The sequence below is a fragment of the Vigna radiata genome, chromosome 5 (genome assembly GCF_000741045.1).
Source record: "Vigna radiata var. radiata cultivar VC1973A chromosome 5, Vradiata_ver6, whole genome shotgun sequence".
Lineage (NCBI taxonomy): Eukaryota > Viridiplantae > Streptophyta > Magnoliopsida > Fabales > Fabaceae > Vigna > Vigna radiata.
In genome coordinates, this window is record NC_028355.1 from 27,619,205 (window position 1) to 27,635,136 (window position 15,932).

Below are 15,932 nucleotides of genomic sequence, written 5' to 3' on the forward strand. Positions count from 1 at the left end.
CTTTTAAATTAACTAATTATATATTTAAGAAGTGTTTTTCAATATTACTCCAAAGTATAAAATGATATATATTGAACATCTTTGGAGAACTTATTAATTAATTATTATATTTGATAAACTTATTAAAAAATGCAATAGTTTAATTTTTGTTGAATTTTTGTCCTATCATCCAAAGTAATATCATTTATATGTAAACCTAATGTGAAATATTAAATAAGGACTAACTTATCGTCATTCTCACTATCATGAGAATTTTTTATTGTGTTTTTCAATTTCAAATTTTCACTCTCATATAAATTTTTGATAGTACAATGATTATCCAAAATATAGAGTACCTCAGAAATTTTTAGAGCTTAACCAATTATAGAGTATAATAAATTATTGTAAATTTTATAGAATCAAGGTATCAAAATTCATGTAACAATTTTAATAATTGATTGACTAAATGGACTATATTTATGAAAATAATTGATTTAACTAAATATCTCATATGATCTTGCATATTTAAGAAATTGTCAACATTCTTCCACTTAGTCCATTTATCTCATTATTAATCAATACAAAAATATAAATACAAAGATCATGACGACAGGTCTTTTAAAAAATAAGTATTATCTTCCATGTATCATAATATATCAAGTCTCTCATTAATGACTCTTAACTGTAATGAATAAATCATACGTTTATTTTAGGTTAAATGAAAATTCTCAAAATAAACAAATATGTGTACAACAAAATGAAAAAAATAAAAATCTGAATAAGAGTTTTATCAAATTAATTATTGTCACATCATGAAACCAGGTCTCATTTGTACTGAATGGCCCTTAAAATTCTTTAACAGCATGTCTTTAGTAAACGGATCAACAATCATCAACTCAATGTTAATTCAATGACCATTTAACAGGTTTTCTTATGGCTAGATGTTTGATATTATTGTGCTTACTTTGACCTTCATTTCTATTATTCTTAGCCATAAATATGGCAACAGATGACCTAATAATTGAATTCACAACTCTAAGCCCATATATAAAATTTTTCAACCATACATCATGTGAGGTAGACTCAAAACAAGAAACGAACTCATTCTCTATAGTGGAAGTAGTCGTCAAGGTCTGGGTTTTGCTACTCTAAGATATATCTCCAATAGTTGGCATAAAAAATAACTAGATTTTGATTTTTATTTTTGGTATTAATGCAACCAACAAAGTTTGAATCGAAGTAGTTTGTCACCTTCAAACCATTAGTTTGTTTGTATATTATGTGCCTCATATCTATCAACTTTTATTAGACTTGACTGTAACGTTTATTGGAAGATGATGTAGTTTAGAACACATGTCAACAAGTTCACATGCACTCTACCACCAAAACAAAACTTCTCAACTTTATTGGGTAAGCATACTAAACAACTTATAAAAACCAACCTCGCAAACTCAATCCTACTTGCCTTATAAATACCATCAGACAACACACTTCAACCACAAACTATCGTCGTATTGCAGACCACAATAAACCTAACCATTTCCTTTTCTTTATAAAACCCAACACAAACACTTATCATTTTTACATGAATGAAACAAATAACTATTCAAATTCATACCTTGAAGTCTTACTTACAAATGGGAAAATCAAAGAATGTGAAGATGGTGGGTAGTTTCAATGTTAAAGTCTAAAACATTTTTGCATACCACACAACTACACATAAAACTTCTAATCAATAGATCCATCAACAAGTTGTACTTTTGAACCCACATTGAATGACCAAAGAGGCATTACATATCATGTATCTCAAATAACAATAAACCATGATGTGACACCCGGGCACTGACGAGGGCGGGGAGTGATCGCCGGTGCAAGAAGCATGGTGCATGGGGCACGGACAAGGAGCGGCTCTTGGCAGGCTTCAAGTGGAAGGGGCACATGGACGAATCGAACATACACCGGAATGAGAGGGATCTAGAGACTATATAGGTATGAGACTATACAGTTGAAGGATAGCTTAAAGGAATTGATTTGGCTACCCATATCACCAAAATGCATTTACTTTTCGGAAGCCTAACCCATAAGAACTCCATGGTTAAGCGTGCTTAGCCTGCAGAAATTCTGGGATGGGTGACCTTCCGGGAAGTTTTCCCGGAAAGTGTGCGAGTGAGGACAAAGCACACTGGAAAGTCTCATGGTGATGTGTGGGGGCAGTCAACAGTCCCTGTAGGTTGCCGGGGAGTTACAATGAAATCAACAATCAACGCTAGTAAGAGTAGTTAACAACCACCTTGTGCATGATATTGCTGACACTAAATTTGATAATGATGTTGCACAAATAATCGACCATTTGAAAAGAAAACAAATCAACTTTACAGCCATTTGTGCAACATGACCACACTTGGCGCAACATTGAACTTTTCATCCAAACCACAAATATACATTCACTAACTTTTGTCGAAAAATATCATAGATGATATTAAGGGAGAAAGGCCGGAGCGGAGGAGATACCCATTGCAGCAATAAGGGAAAGAAACATGGAAGCAAAGAGAAAGCTGAAATAAGTAAGGGAAAATTGAAATTTCTTATAGATTTTATGTTACTAATTGTTGTTGTTACATGAAAGAAAAGGGGAACCCTAGTTTATATAGGGCTCCTACAAAACAGAGAAAAAATGGAAAAGTCCCAAAATCTAACTAGCCGCGAACTTTAACAAATTAATTATTACTCTTAAATGGTAATCTCAACTAACATAACTGTATTAATAGTCTCCCTCAAGTTGGATGGTGTATATTGACTAATCCAAGATTGAGGATGATAAATCGAAAGCGAACATGGTGAGAAAACTTTGTGAAGATGCTAGCGAGCTATTCATCCGAGCAAATGAAGAGAAGATTCAGGAGATTGACTTAGATCCTCTCGCGCACAACGTAACCGTCCAAGTCAATATGTTTCATCCTTTCACAAAAGCTTTGGTTGTGAGCTATATACTTGGCATATTTATTATTGCAGTAAAGGGAAACTGTGACAAGTCTAGATGTGAAGGTCTTGAAGAAAACAGTGAAGCCATTGTATCTCACATACGATAACAGCTAGACCATGGTAATCAACTTTATTGGAAGACTTAGAAACAATATTATATTTTTTAGAGTTCCATGAGACGAGGAATTACTATCAATATCAATTTGTATTTCGTTTTTAAATATATTTTAAGTTGTGCATAAATAATTTCTTTTTTCACTTTGTAATTCATTCCATTATTATCTACTTATACCTTATTTCTTTCTAATATGTTATACATTATATGACTAATATATACATACCTATAACCACTAAAAAATTAATTACATAATCAAATACAATTTACTCAATTTTTCACATTAGAATTTCCATTTATATATTTTTTATAAATAAATTCTTTTCATAAATTTCAATACCTATTCTATTTTAAGAATTTAAAAAATTTCTATTAAAAAAATTGATATTTTGCTATATTTTAAATTTTTTATTTTTATTTCTAAAGCCTTTTTTCTAAACAAAATTTTTATATTTCAAAAAAAAAAACATAAGAAAAACTGTGTATATAGTAGAAGAGTATGGTTTAGGTGCATATTAAAAAGATGAGAAAGAGGCTACTGAAATAAATTAAAAAAGAAATCTTTTATTTTAATCCTCTTATACCGAATCATATTAATTTTAGTCTTTCAAATGTATTTAAACCACTTCTCCTAAAAAAATGTGATATATTTCAAAATTAGAGTATTAAAATAAGACATTTTTTTTTAAAAAAAAAAAAACCTATAATAAATAGGTTAAAACCCTTTTTTGGTCCTCATATTTGTATGGCAATCTCAATTTGGTCACCATATTTTTTTTTTGTCTCAATTTAGTCCTTTAATTTGTAAAAATGAGGCAATTTAGCCATCACCTTAAATAAAGAGTAACGCCGTTTCCTACTGATGACGTGGTGGACAGATAAGTGGGTGAGTTATAAATGATTTAAAAAAAAAGTTAGTGACGTGGAAAATGATTTTATAATTTCGTTTTATTTAATAATGAGAAAAGAATAAGTGGGGGAATTAGGGATTTAAGAGAATTGGGAATTCCGTGGGTACCAGAAATCAAAGTTAGGGTTCGCATTCTCCATTTCTTCGTCGAAGTTCTATGTGCTCGTGGATGCAACGAATTCAGGTTGGATGTTAGTGAAGGTAAGTTCCCTATGTTTTTTGTCTACGAATATGTAATGGGTTTCGTGTGGTCCCAATTATGATATGTTGTTGGTGTGTTTATGTTAGAATATGTTTCGTATGTTGTTGCTTTGTTGTTTTGTGATGGGTATCGTTTATTGTTTGTTTATGTTTTTGATTTCTGTGATATGTTTAAAAGCAGTGCTCCCAGAAATTCCTGTTTGTGTGTTGATGTGTACAGTTACGTGGTCCATGTGTGCAGTGTCGTGGTCAAAAAAATTGTTCCTTTACTTCTTTAAAAGTAGTGGTCCCCTTTTGCTGGACCAGTGTTTCCTTAGTGGGGATGTTATTTTATCCCCTGTCCCTTCTTGTGTTACAGTTGCTTAGTTAGTACTTTATCCCGTCCCTTTCATAATATAATTTTTCCCCCAATGTACAGGTGTTAAAAGGTTCTGTTTGAATAGTAGTATATCATGGATGACCGTATTAAAGTAGTGGTCCATCATACAGGACATTTTGTTAGTGATGATAATGGTAATTTAAAATTTGATGGAGAGATAACACAATGGTCTTGTGATCCAGACCTCTTCTGCTATTTTGGAATAATAACATCAGTGAAAGAGTTAGGTCATAAAGACATTAAAAAAGTTTGGTACAGTTTAGGAGGTCAGTCAGTGGTACCAGAGAGATTAGAATTGTTGACTGATGATAGGGGTGCTTTGCACATGGTTAATATTGCAATGTTAAATGGTGAAGTATATTTGTACGTTGTTCATAATAGAAATGAACCAGAAATAATTGAAATGATTGAATGGGTTGATGGTGCTGTTAATGATGAAGTTCATGTTGAAACACAAGTTGAGGGTGAGGGTGAGGTTCAAGTTGTAACAGAAATGCAGAATGGTCATGGTGAGGGTGAGTGTGAGGTTGAGAGAGAGGTTTACTGTGAGGTTGAGAGAGAGGTTTACTGTGAGGTTGAGGGTGAGGCTGAAGTTGTAACACAATTGGCTGAGGGAGAAGTTGAAAGAGAGGTTGAGAAAGAGGTTGAGGCTGAGGTTGAGGGTGAGGCTGAAGTTGTAACACAATTGGAGGAGGTTGAGGATGAGGTTGAGAGAGAGGTTGAGGCTGAGGTTGAGGGTGAGGGTGAAGGTTTAACACAATTGGAGGAGGTTGAGGTTGCTGATGCGGATGAGGTTGAGCTGGAAGACGTAGAAGATGAGGATGAAGATGAAAATATAGAAGAAGATGAGGATGAAGATGAAAACGTAGATGAGTCTAGTAGTGAAGAAAGTCTTGTTGATGTGACCATTCATTCTGATAACATTGGTACATCTAAAAGAAGCTTGAGTGAAGAACAACCATGCAGTTCATGGACAAGTGGTAATGATGACATCAATGATTTATGTGGTATATCTGACAATGAGTGGGTGTCAGATCACTTGCACAGTGGTCCAGAAAGTGAGGATGAAGGTGACATTCCTAGAACTGTGTTCCCCACATTTAGCATGCCTAAAATTCTAGAAGAATATAAGTGGGAGGTTGGGACTTATTTTACTGATAAAAACGAATTCAAAGAGGCCATTGGGACATATGCACTAAGTAATGGTCGAAATTTAAAATTCTTAAAGAATGACAACAAGAGGATTAGTGTAAAATGTTGTGGGGGCAATGGTAAATGCAAATGGTATGCTTATTGTGCCTTTAGTTCTCGTTCCAAGTCATGGCAGCTAAGAAAAGTGATTGATGATCATACTTGTAGCAGAGATTTTAATGTGAAGTGTATCACTTCTAAGTGGTTGAGCAAAAGGATGGAAAAAGCTGTTAGAGAGAACCCTAACATGAAAGTCATGGATATTAGGGATAAAGTGAGTAGGAAATGGAATGTTGGAATCTCTAGAAATATGGCTTTTGGGGCAAGAGCCATGGCAAAAGATAATGTTGATGGTTTATTCAAGGAACAATATAGAAGAATCTATGATTATGGTCATGAGCTTCTCAGGTCAAATTCAGGTTCAACAGTGAAAATAAAGGCTGAAAATATTAATGGGGAGTGTATCTTCAAGAGAATTTATGTATGCTTGAAAGCATGCAAAGATAGTTTCAGTAGTTGTAGACTCATCATTGGGTTGGATGGATGCTTTCTCAAAGGCAAGTATGGAGGGGAATTACTAACAGTAGTGGGAAGAGATGCAAATGAACAAATTATGCCCATTGCATATGCTGTTGTTGAGGTAGAAAACAAGGACTCGTGGACTTGGTTCTTGGACCTTCTGATTGGGGATCTTGGTGGGGAAGCTATATGTGGAGCATGTACATTTATTTCAGACCAACAAAAGGTCAGTCAACCCTAACAAAGCTTAATTACAACCTATTTAACATAAACCTCATCTGACTTCATTATTTAAACTTGTAGGGTCTGCTATCAGCCTTTGCTGAACTTCTACCTAAGGTAGAACAACGCTTTTGTGTTAGACATTTGTACTCAAATTTTAGAAAGCAATTTCCTGGAAAAGACCTCAAAAGGTTGATGTGGACAGCAGCAACAGCCACATATCCACAACTATGGGAGGCTGAAATGTTGAAAANTAAAGAGATCAATTTAGAAGCCTATAAGTATTTGATTGGAATTGCACCAAGGTATGTGTTCAGCTTACTCTACGTTATTATTGTTGTACTTGGACATTTATACTTATTTNNACATATATTGTTTTCCCCAGATNTTGGTCACGATCTAGATTCACTTCTAGATCACAATGTGACACTCTTGTCAACAACATGTGTGAGGGATTCAACAGTGTGCTACTTCACACTAGGACTAAACCAATTATCACCATGTTGGAAGAGATTAAGGTTTACATCATGAAGAGGTGGGCTAAGAACAGGACAAAGATGGCACTATATCAAGGTAGTGTGTGCCCTAAGGTTCTCAACAGATTTTTAAAATAGTCATGGTTAACCAGGTATTGGTTACCAAGGTAAGTTCAATACTTCTTCCAAAGCAAACATGGTCATCTTTTTTTTCTTTCTTTTTAACTTTGTTCCTAACTTTGTTTCTAACTTTTTAATCATGACAGATGGTCATCAGATCAGTTATTTGAAATCATCCATATTTCACAATTTAGGGAGCAATATGTTGTCAATCTTGACAAGCAAGAATGCAGTTGTAGAAAATGGTTACTGACTGGTATTCCTTGCACTCACGCCATCACTGCAATGAAGTTCTTGAATGTAAATGCAGAAGACTATATTGGTACTTGGTATAGGAAGTCAACGTATGAAGAGACTTACAACTCCATCGTTTACCCTATCAATGGTCAAGTTCTTTGGGAGAAAACTCCATATCCAGATGTGTTACCCCCAAAGAAGAAGCCAATGCCTGGCAGGCCCAAGAAAAAACGAAGGCTAGAGAGTTGGGAGTTGAAGAAGAATGATACTGAACTAAGAAAGGGTGGAAGCAAAAAATCATGTGCTATTTGCAAACAACTTGGACACAACAAAAGATGTTGTCCACAACGACCAACTACAACAACTATTCCAGTTGACCAACCTCCTGCTGCAGAAGCTACTGAGCAAGCTACTCAGCAACCTACTGAGCAACTTACTGATCAAACACCACAAGTGACAGTACCTCCTCCTGAGCAACCTACTGGTCAAACAACACACGTGCCTGCTGCTGCTGAATGAAGTCATATTTCACTTTATTTTGGAACTTTGAAATTTGACCTTATATTGGTTACATCTTTTAATTGTAATGTCAGTTGTATTTTGATGTACTCATTAAGACAATGTTGCTATCAGATCTTTTTGATTATTAGTGTTATCTGGTCTTTTTGGTGTATTGCTTAAGACAATGTCTATGTTTAAGGCTCCACTTTGAGTAATAGCCTTAGTTTGTGGTCAATGTGTATTAACTCTATTGCTTAAGACAATGGTCAATGTTCATTTTAATTCATTGGTGCTTCTTCAAGAGTTTTTGGTTTTTATTGTATACAAATTAANTGCAGATTGAATGTTTACAATTCAATGGTGCTTGTTCACAGATCATTATCACAATAATTGTCACACCCTAAAGATTGAATGGCATATTGTGTCTCTTTTCCCTAAAGATCATTATCAAATAAAACAAATCAAAGGGAAAATTTTACAAGATGAAATTAAACACAGGAACTTTTATAAATATGAAAGTACTTGCTGTTAATATGAAATTAGATTACATACTTTCAGAGACCTACTTTCATTAACATACTTTCATCAACCTCCTAAGAAATCAATCTACTTTCATCAACATCGAAATCAAAATTACATTAAACACCCAGGTAACAAACATCATCCCAATTAACACCTTCATGCCCTTCTCCAAAATAACAACACTTTTCTCCAAAGAAGCATATTTCAGATTTTCAACATCTCTTTCTTCCATCTTCATCATACTTCCACCCACTTCGTTGTTTCTCACACTTGCACTCCTTTCATCAGGAATCGTCAAATTTCGTTCATCAAACACTTCTTCATTGCACCACTGAAAGAAGTTGCATCCACCCATCTCTCCACTCCCACCCTGTACAAGAAGAAAGCACACCCCCTCGTCAACGAAATCAAAATTCAAACAAATGAAATCACACAAATTACCTTGAAGTGAGGGCAACCCCAAAATCGTTTGNCCTTGTTCTTAGCAGTTTTGGCCATGCGAAACACNGCTTTCGAACCACAATAGCAANTNGGTTTTGCTCCCAACCNNCTCCCACCACCAGTACTCTGTTCAAAGCCCCAACCACCCAAGCATTTGCACGAAGAAGAAGATCCAGACATTTGGTCACCTGAAATGAACACTTCTTCCAAAGCTTTATCTTTGTCCACTGCTTCCAGAAATCTGTGAGGATGTTAAGTGTTAGGGTTGCTTAAAATGTTAAGTTTTAGGGCATCTTTAGTGTTAGGGCTAAGACCATAACACGTGTATGCCATGTGGAAGACTTCATTACACAACCAACACCCATATAAATTAATAGATATTGCCACCACAGTTAAAAAAAATTACAACTCATCAGTAAGAAACGACGTTACTCTTTATTTAACAGTGATGGCTAAATTGCCTCATTTTTACAAATTAAAGGACTAAATTGAGACAAAAAAAAATATATGGTGACCAAATTAAGGAATTTTAACCTAACAAATAAGACAAACATAAACAAATGTTATGCATCCTAGGTTTTATTCCAAACAAAGAAACAAACATTCACCGTTGACCCAGTGAATAAACCAACTGCTGCATCAGCTTCTTTTGAACGCCAACCAAAGCTCACTCTCTTTTGTTTCTTCCTTCTGTGGTTAATTCGCAACAATACCCAGAAGCCATGATATTCATTGAGGGCCATTCATTCTCTACTCCTTCATCCTCACCATCTCAACCTCAGGTTCCTCTTTCTTCTTCTATCTGTCTCTAACCCATTTCCCTTTTTGTGATAATGTAGTGAGAAAACAAATTATGTCACTGCATCATTCTCTACCCACTTTTCTTCTGGCTATATATGTTACTAATATTTTTACTTTTTAATTAATTGGTGGAATTCTCTGGTTGACACTCTTTGTTTTGGTATTCACATTCTTGTTGACTTATTCTTCTGATTAAGTTTACTTGCTTTAGAAGGAGCACAATCATAGAAGAAAACTGGGAAAGTGTGAGTGAGATCCATTTATTTAGGAACTTTTGCGATAGATGTCAGTTTTAGGTTTCGATTATTTATATTTAGTTTTGTAATTTAGAGTCTTTTTTTTTTTTTTAAATTTTAGTTTCTAAATTTGAAGTCCAAAGCACACAAATCAGTCACGATTTGTAATTCGGAGTTAATTGGGTGAGATGGAGGTGGCCATAGTGGGGGTGGCTTTAATGGTGGTTTTTGTTTTGGATGGGTCTTTTTCAGATTGGTAAAGTACGTTGAATGGCTTACTCCCAAAGACTGAAAATCAAAGCTACCTTTCAGTTAAAGGAATTGAATTAAAAGTGTTTCCAATTTGCATTCAAAAAAGGCAAAAAACTGAAAACTTATGACATCCCTGAATAGGTGTTAGCCCAATCTTCTTTAGCAATTGTCTATGTTGTTTACTGGACAACTGGGTTGAATGATATTTGGACCAGTGATATTTTGTTTAATGGTATGATTCATTCATTAGTTTAAGATGGAGAAAATTGAAGGCATGGTGATAGATGAACTTGGATAAGCTAAAAATATCAAAAAATAAGAAACAGGCTAAAATTGCATTTCATTTGTGTCCTACACTTGTACAGGCCTGATTGTACTGGATGAAGGCCTTTAGCCGAGAGGGCCTTTTGAGACTTCATTTGGGCCTGTCTGCCTCTTCATTGGGCTTGGTAACACATGTACATATAACAATTTTGTTTGCAAGCTTATTATTTCTTAGTTTATGTTTCAATGCATAGCTCCTGAAAAAAATGCATGACATTTTAAGTTGTTGTTTGCATGATTGAAAGTTACAAGGTTTGTGATGCAAGTATAAATTTGATTTTAGTATCATTTCATAAGTATGTGAAGACCTGCACTCTATGCTTACGAACAGGGAGATGATATTCTACTTGCTTTGCTGGAAAGTCCCAATCTGATATCAGCCACAAGTTCTTTTAAGGCTAACCCAGAGAGGAAGTTCTTAGCATCTGATGAGTCTGGTTCAGAGAGATCAAAGTGGGTTTATATATTCCAGAAAGAATATGCTACAGTTGACCCTGCCCTCGTTGATGTAACTTTTTAACCCTCTGTAATGTCATTAAGATATTATAGATTACTTCAAATGCGACCATTTCCTGTTTACTTTAATAACGTGTAAAGTTGTAAATTTAATTTTATACCAGTTCACCGTCCATTGTTGTATGCCACTTACAATCTTTTGCATGCAGGCCATTCATACTTAATTTGAACTGTAAGCAACATCATCTGTGGAATTTCTTTTTCATATCCTGAATATTCTGAGTTCTTCCTTGCATTACATCCCATTTTGTCCATTTTTTGCTTTGTGTATTTCTTTGATCTTTAAAATATGATGCTTTAATTCATGTTTTAGTCTTTATATTACATCAATAACCTCAGGCAGATACTTCTTTCGTAATGTCAATGTTGTTAAATAGCTGCCATAGTGGTGCCTTAGTGCTATTGCATTGTGGAATTTCTTGGATCTGCTGTTGTGGCTAATGTGTTTTGCGATTGTGACACTCATCCTGCTTTCTCTTGTCATTTCTGACGAGTCTCCATCTAATTGAACTTTGAATTAATAGTGTTATTCTTTATGTTTTTTATTTTTATTTGCTTACAACTTAATTTTGTAAGTATATGGGTGTGTATGTATGTATTTATATGTGTGTATGTATATGTATGTGTGTATGTATATGTATGTATATTTCAATTACTATGTGAATTCTGCTAATTTGCCTTCAATTTTGTTTGTTATATGACATGGCAGATTATTTTCCGTCTTTTTTTGTGATCTTCTTTGATTACACTGAGTAATCTGAGGAATCGGCAAATCTGCCTGTATGATTGGCAATTTATAGTTCAATTCATTTTACACGATTTTACTATTCTGTTTCAAAAATGTTATTCATGTGCTTCATTTTCCTCCCATATCTCTAGTTTGTTGGCACTGATGAAGCAACAACGTGCGTTGGCCTTGTTATTCGGAACAAAAAAACTGGAATGTAAGGACTAGGAGTTTGTGGCTAGACTACTGTATATTAAGTTTCACAATTTTATTTTATTTTATTTCTTTTAATGCAGGACATCAGTTGCTCATATGGATTCGCCAGAAATTGTAGAAATGGGCCTTTCCCAAATGTTATCATCACTTGTTGCAAACAGTCTGGAGACCGAGTTCGAAGTGCTTTACCTTCTCTTGATCTCTACTTTCTATAGTGGCTTTATGTGATCAATATGTTCAATGACTTCTTTTTGACTTAGATTATCTTCTGTAATAAAAGTTGCTTTGTCCCAACTGCAGGTGCATCTCATAGGGGGGTTTGAAGACGTATCACTGCAAGTCTGACCAGGGTCTTCTGCTTTGTTAGTGAATTTTCAATTTCTAGTTTCCACTCAGACAGTATAATTGTAGTTGGATCGGTTGAACTTTTGTGCAGCAAGGAAATGGTAGTGCAATATCAGAAAGCCCTGCATATTTGGATGGTTATTCCTTTCCTTTGTGTTCAAAGATTGTTCATACTCTTTGGTCAAGAGATGAGAAGTTTCACCTCCAAACGTTCTGTGTTCTTGGACATAATACCAGAAGAGATTCTGATGGAAACACATACCCCTTTTTCAATGGATTTGTGGTCAGCTTCTGCTTTAAACTTTTGTCATTATGTCTGGTTCATTTGCAGTATGTGATAAACCTCTTACTTGCTGCTACATAACCCTTATTAAATAAGAAACCACTACTTAAATCACTTTCTTAACTAATTGATTTTTTTAATATTTTCTAAAGATGTTGTGAAAGCTGTTGTACACCTTTTAGTGAATAATTACATATATGTTCAAACTTTTGAATGGGATCTTTGACTTCTTCCATTCTATGCATCATTTCAGGTGGAGACTGCATCAGGTATTGTCATCCCAGCTATTTTTGATAGAACTTCTAGATGTCCAGATGAGCTTGTCAGAAGAATACGAGTATCTGTTTCTTATGAAGATGCCAATTGGAAAGAGAAGTTACTAGAAACATATGACTGTGGCTCTGATTGTTTCAAAATTGCTCCTTGTCGCTGGTAACTAATGAAATTTTGTGAGTTCATTTTCAAATCTTGCAGGTGGAAAATACTTGTGAAGCCAATGCAGAAATAAAATAATATATGAAGGAACTCCTTTAAATTTATTATAGTTTATAGAAAAATAATTTGTCCTAGGTCATTCATGATGTTTAAAACTGTTTTCTTGGGAAGTAAATGAATTAAATAATTTCTCTGGTTTGATTTGATATTGATTCCCAAAATCCTTTCTCTTCCATTCTGATACACTGATGCTTGCTGGTTGCTTATCTAGGACTCTTCGTCAATATCATATTGCTCTTTCACTTCTGAACTGTTCTGATTCGGAAATTCTTTCAACTTGTTCAACTTCACCTACTGCTGAGGCACCAGACTTTGTGGATAATTTACGAAGGTAAAACATATGGTTGATTCTAACTATATGTATTTCAAGCTATCATCGTATTTCAAAATTCAATGCCATCATCCAATTAGTATATGCAACCTCACCTAGTCGAATGAAAATATTGTCGTTGTTGTCTTCAGATGATAGATTTTACACAGTTTTAGGAGTCATAGTTTTTAAGATTTTCTTTAATTTATACTTAAATGAACAGTCTAATTTACACTCTAATTTTTTCTGACAAAAGAAAGAAAAAAGAATCTTGTTGCTGCAACTGGAAAGCTTCATATTACCATTAATTTCAACTGTAAAACTTCAAAAGCTTTTTATTCATTGACTTGGTTAATCTTCATTTGTCTTTGAAGATGTTGAAATTGAAACTTTTGGCTTTATTTCTCTTATCTAATGTATTCTCTTCTTATTTCCTAGACTGTCATATTTGCATGAATAATAATAGTAATAATAATAATAATAATGACGTATTCAGACAGTGGAGTTATTTGATGGAGCATCCACACTGGACAGAAACTTTTCCTATGAAGCAGCCTCGCACTTTTGCTAGAAGTTGTGATGGAAGGTGGATAAGGTGTTAATGACATTCCAAGGTGGCTAGGGCTAATCCTTTTCAATAATGCTTTAGCTTGTTATTGAACGTTTTATTTGTCATTCATGGAAGTTATTGAATTGCAGGCAAGTGGTTTATAGTGTCTTAGTTTTAAAGTAATATAGTATGTGAAATTAGCATTAAGTTCCTAGAAACTGATAAGTGCAACAAAAATGGAGATTAGCCATTAGTTGTGAAGCTCTATCGTGAGCTTAGGATATGGTATGAAAACCATGTTCTTTAATGCATTATTTCAGACACAGTTTTCTATTGAGTGAAATTATTAGGACTTCAAATTTTTTACTCTCTTTTTATTTTAAATTCTAGATTAAGGGGCAGGAAGAAACTATTATATATCACGTGTATCACATGCTTGTAAGGAAATTATTCGTAGAGGTATTTGCTATTATCAATAATGAATTCAGGTATATAATTAAGGATATACATATAATCCCACGTGGAAATAAAGGAGATAAATATAAATGCTAAAAATAAAATCTAACATAATATTTTAATAAGTGAAAATAAATAAATAATATCATATTGATATGATAACATAACTTTTTTATATATTACAAATTTATAATAATTTTTGGTTTAATTTTATTTTATAAAAAATCATATTTTAATTATTTTTAAACTTTTATTTTATAATTATTTTTAAATATATTCAATCACATTTATTACAATTTTTCAAGTCAAATTCAGGTTTCCTCTCAATTCAAACAATCTTATTTTTCAATTTTTTCCCTCATTTCCATCTCCTTTTTCACTCCATCAAATTTATCCCTTCATCCAAATGAATATCTAAAATTTAAAATCTTCATCATTAATTTCCGCCCTGTAGTAACTCGTCAACATGTGTTGTATTATCCTCAGCACATCCTCACCACCGCACTTCGGAACAGCCTCAGAAGACGGCGGCTTCTAGGGACGAGGATTGTCCGCCAATCGACCCTTTGGTGCTCTCGTAGTATAGTGAGGCGCGGATTGCACAGTAACATGGCTGGGCTGAGAAAACTCAACTTTGATGTCCGGGATAGGGATGGTCGTGGCTTCTATGCGACCACCCTCCTCTATGTTATGCTGTCCAAGGATAGCATTTAGATCAACCTCTCTGAAGATTTGATCCTCTCCCCCGGCCTCAGCATCCCCACCGGCATTCGACTCGCCATCACCTCCTTTTTCCGAAGGCACCACCACCGCGCTTCCCCAGCTTCTCACGCGTGTGCAGCTTGTGCAAAGCCTCTTGACCATGTTTCGTCTTGAGGAAGCTGAGGAAGTCGTAGAACTGACGGGGTGTGCATAAAGCAAAAGAGTGAAACCACATCTCGCGGATACCGATAGTGCAGACCTTCTCCAAACGATCTCGGTTATGAAGGTCGCCCAACTGATGCAACAGTGAGGAGAAAAGACGGGGTGTATACCCATTGCTAAGATAATTATTACTAGCAAAGAGAACGGCCCGAAAACCGAGAGCGGTGAGAGCAAGGGAAGCACTTTCGATATATACTTCATGGCGACAAGGAGTAGCGCGCAACTGACTATGGCTGAGGAAAGAAGAAGCCATGAGAGAAGAAGATCAACAACATACGAGAAGAAAAGAAGTGGGCATTGAGAGTAAGGGAACCCAAGTTCTATGAAAATATTTATCCTCCCACGACAACGCTTTGGCTTCCGCGCCTTACACTTCTCAAGACAACGCTTCGCATTCATCGTCATTCCTTTTCTTACAAGCCAACTCTTTCATGTTTCTCACTTATCCTACCGTTTCGATTTCTGGACCACATTTATCCCCTCCTGCTCACATTCATTAGATACTAGATTACATCAGTCAAACCTACTTGCAACGTTTTCGGATAATTAATGTTAACTATGAGCATAATGTTTATAATGTTTATAAATATGAAATCAATGACAAGATATTTTACTTTGAATCCACTTAATCTTCAAGGTCTTCTCTGCTTAAGTGGATTTGAGGGAGACTAATCGAGAAGATTTGAAGATAAAATTTTTTTT

General features: G+C 34.7%; 1 protein-coding gene across 2 annotated transcripts; it reads left to right on the plus strand.

Moving 5' to 3' along the window:
• Positions 1-9,396: 9,396 nt before the first annotated feature.
• On the plus strand, positions 9,397-14,339 carry LOC106759882 (protein N-terminal asparagine amidohydrolase). Of its 2 annotated transcripts, none has more exons than XM_014643259.2 (9): positions 9,397-9,577; positions 10,740-10,916; positions 11,804-11,868; positions 11,948-12,047; positions 12,168-12,206; positions 12,304-12,495; positions 12,749-12,927; positions 13,202-13,321; positions 13,797-14,337. In XM_014643259.2, exons 1-9 carry the CDS (start codon positions 9,518-9,520, stop codon positions 13,900-13,902), a joined length of 1,038 nt encoding a protein of 345 aa, XP_014498745.1. In that variant the 5' UTR covers positions 9,397-9,517; the 3' UTR covers positions 13,903-14,337. The 2 variants fall into 2 exon arrangements, with proteins under 2 accessions (XP_014498745.1, XP_014498744.1); XM_014643258.2 differs by having other exon boundaries at positions 9,485-10,533; positions 13,797-14,339.
• The last annotated feature ends 1,593 nt before the right edge of the window (positions 14,340-15,932 follow it).

Coding starts and splice junctions, on each gene's coding strand:
- LOC106759882 (XM_014643258.2), top strand. CDS start 10,465: ATGAAGGCCTTTAGCCGAGAGGGCCTTTTGAGACTTCATTTGGGCCTG. Junction 11,869..11,947: donor CGGAACAAAAAAACTGGAAT/GTAAGGACTAGG, acceptor CTTTTAATGCAG/GACATCAGTTGCTCATATGG. Junction 12,928..13,201: donor AAAATTGCTCCTTGTCGCTG/GTAACTAATGAA, acceptor TTGCTTATCTAG/GACTCTTCGTCAATATCATA.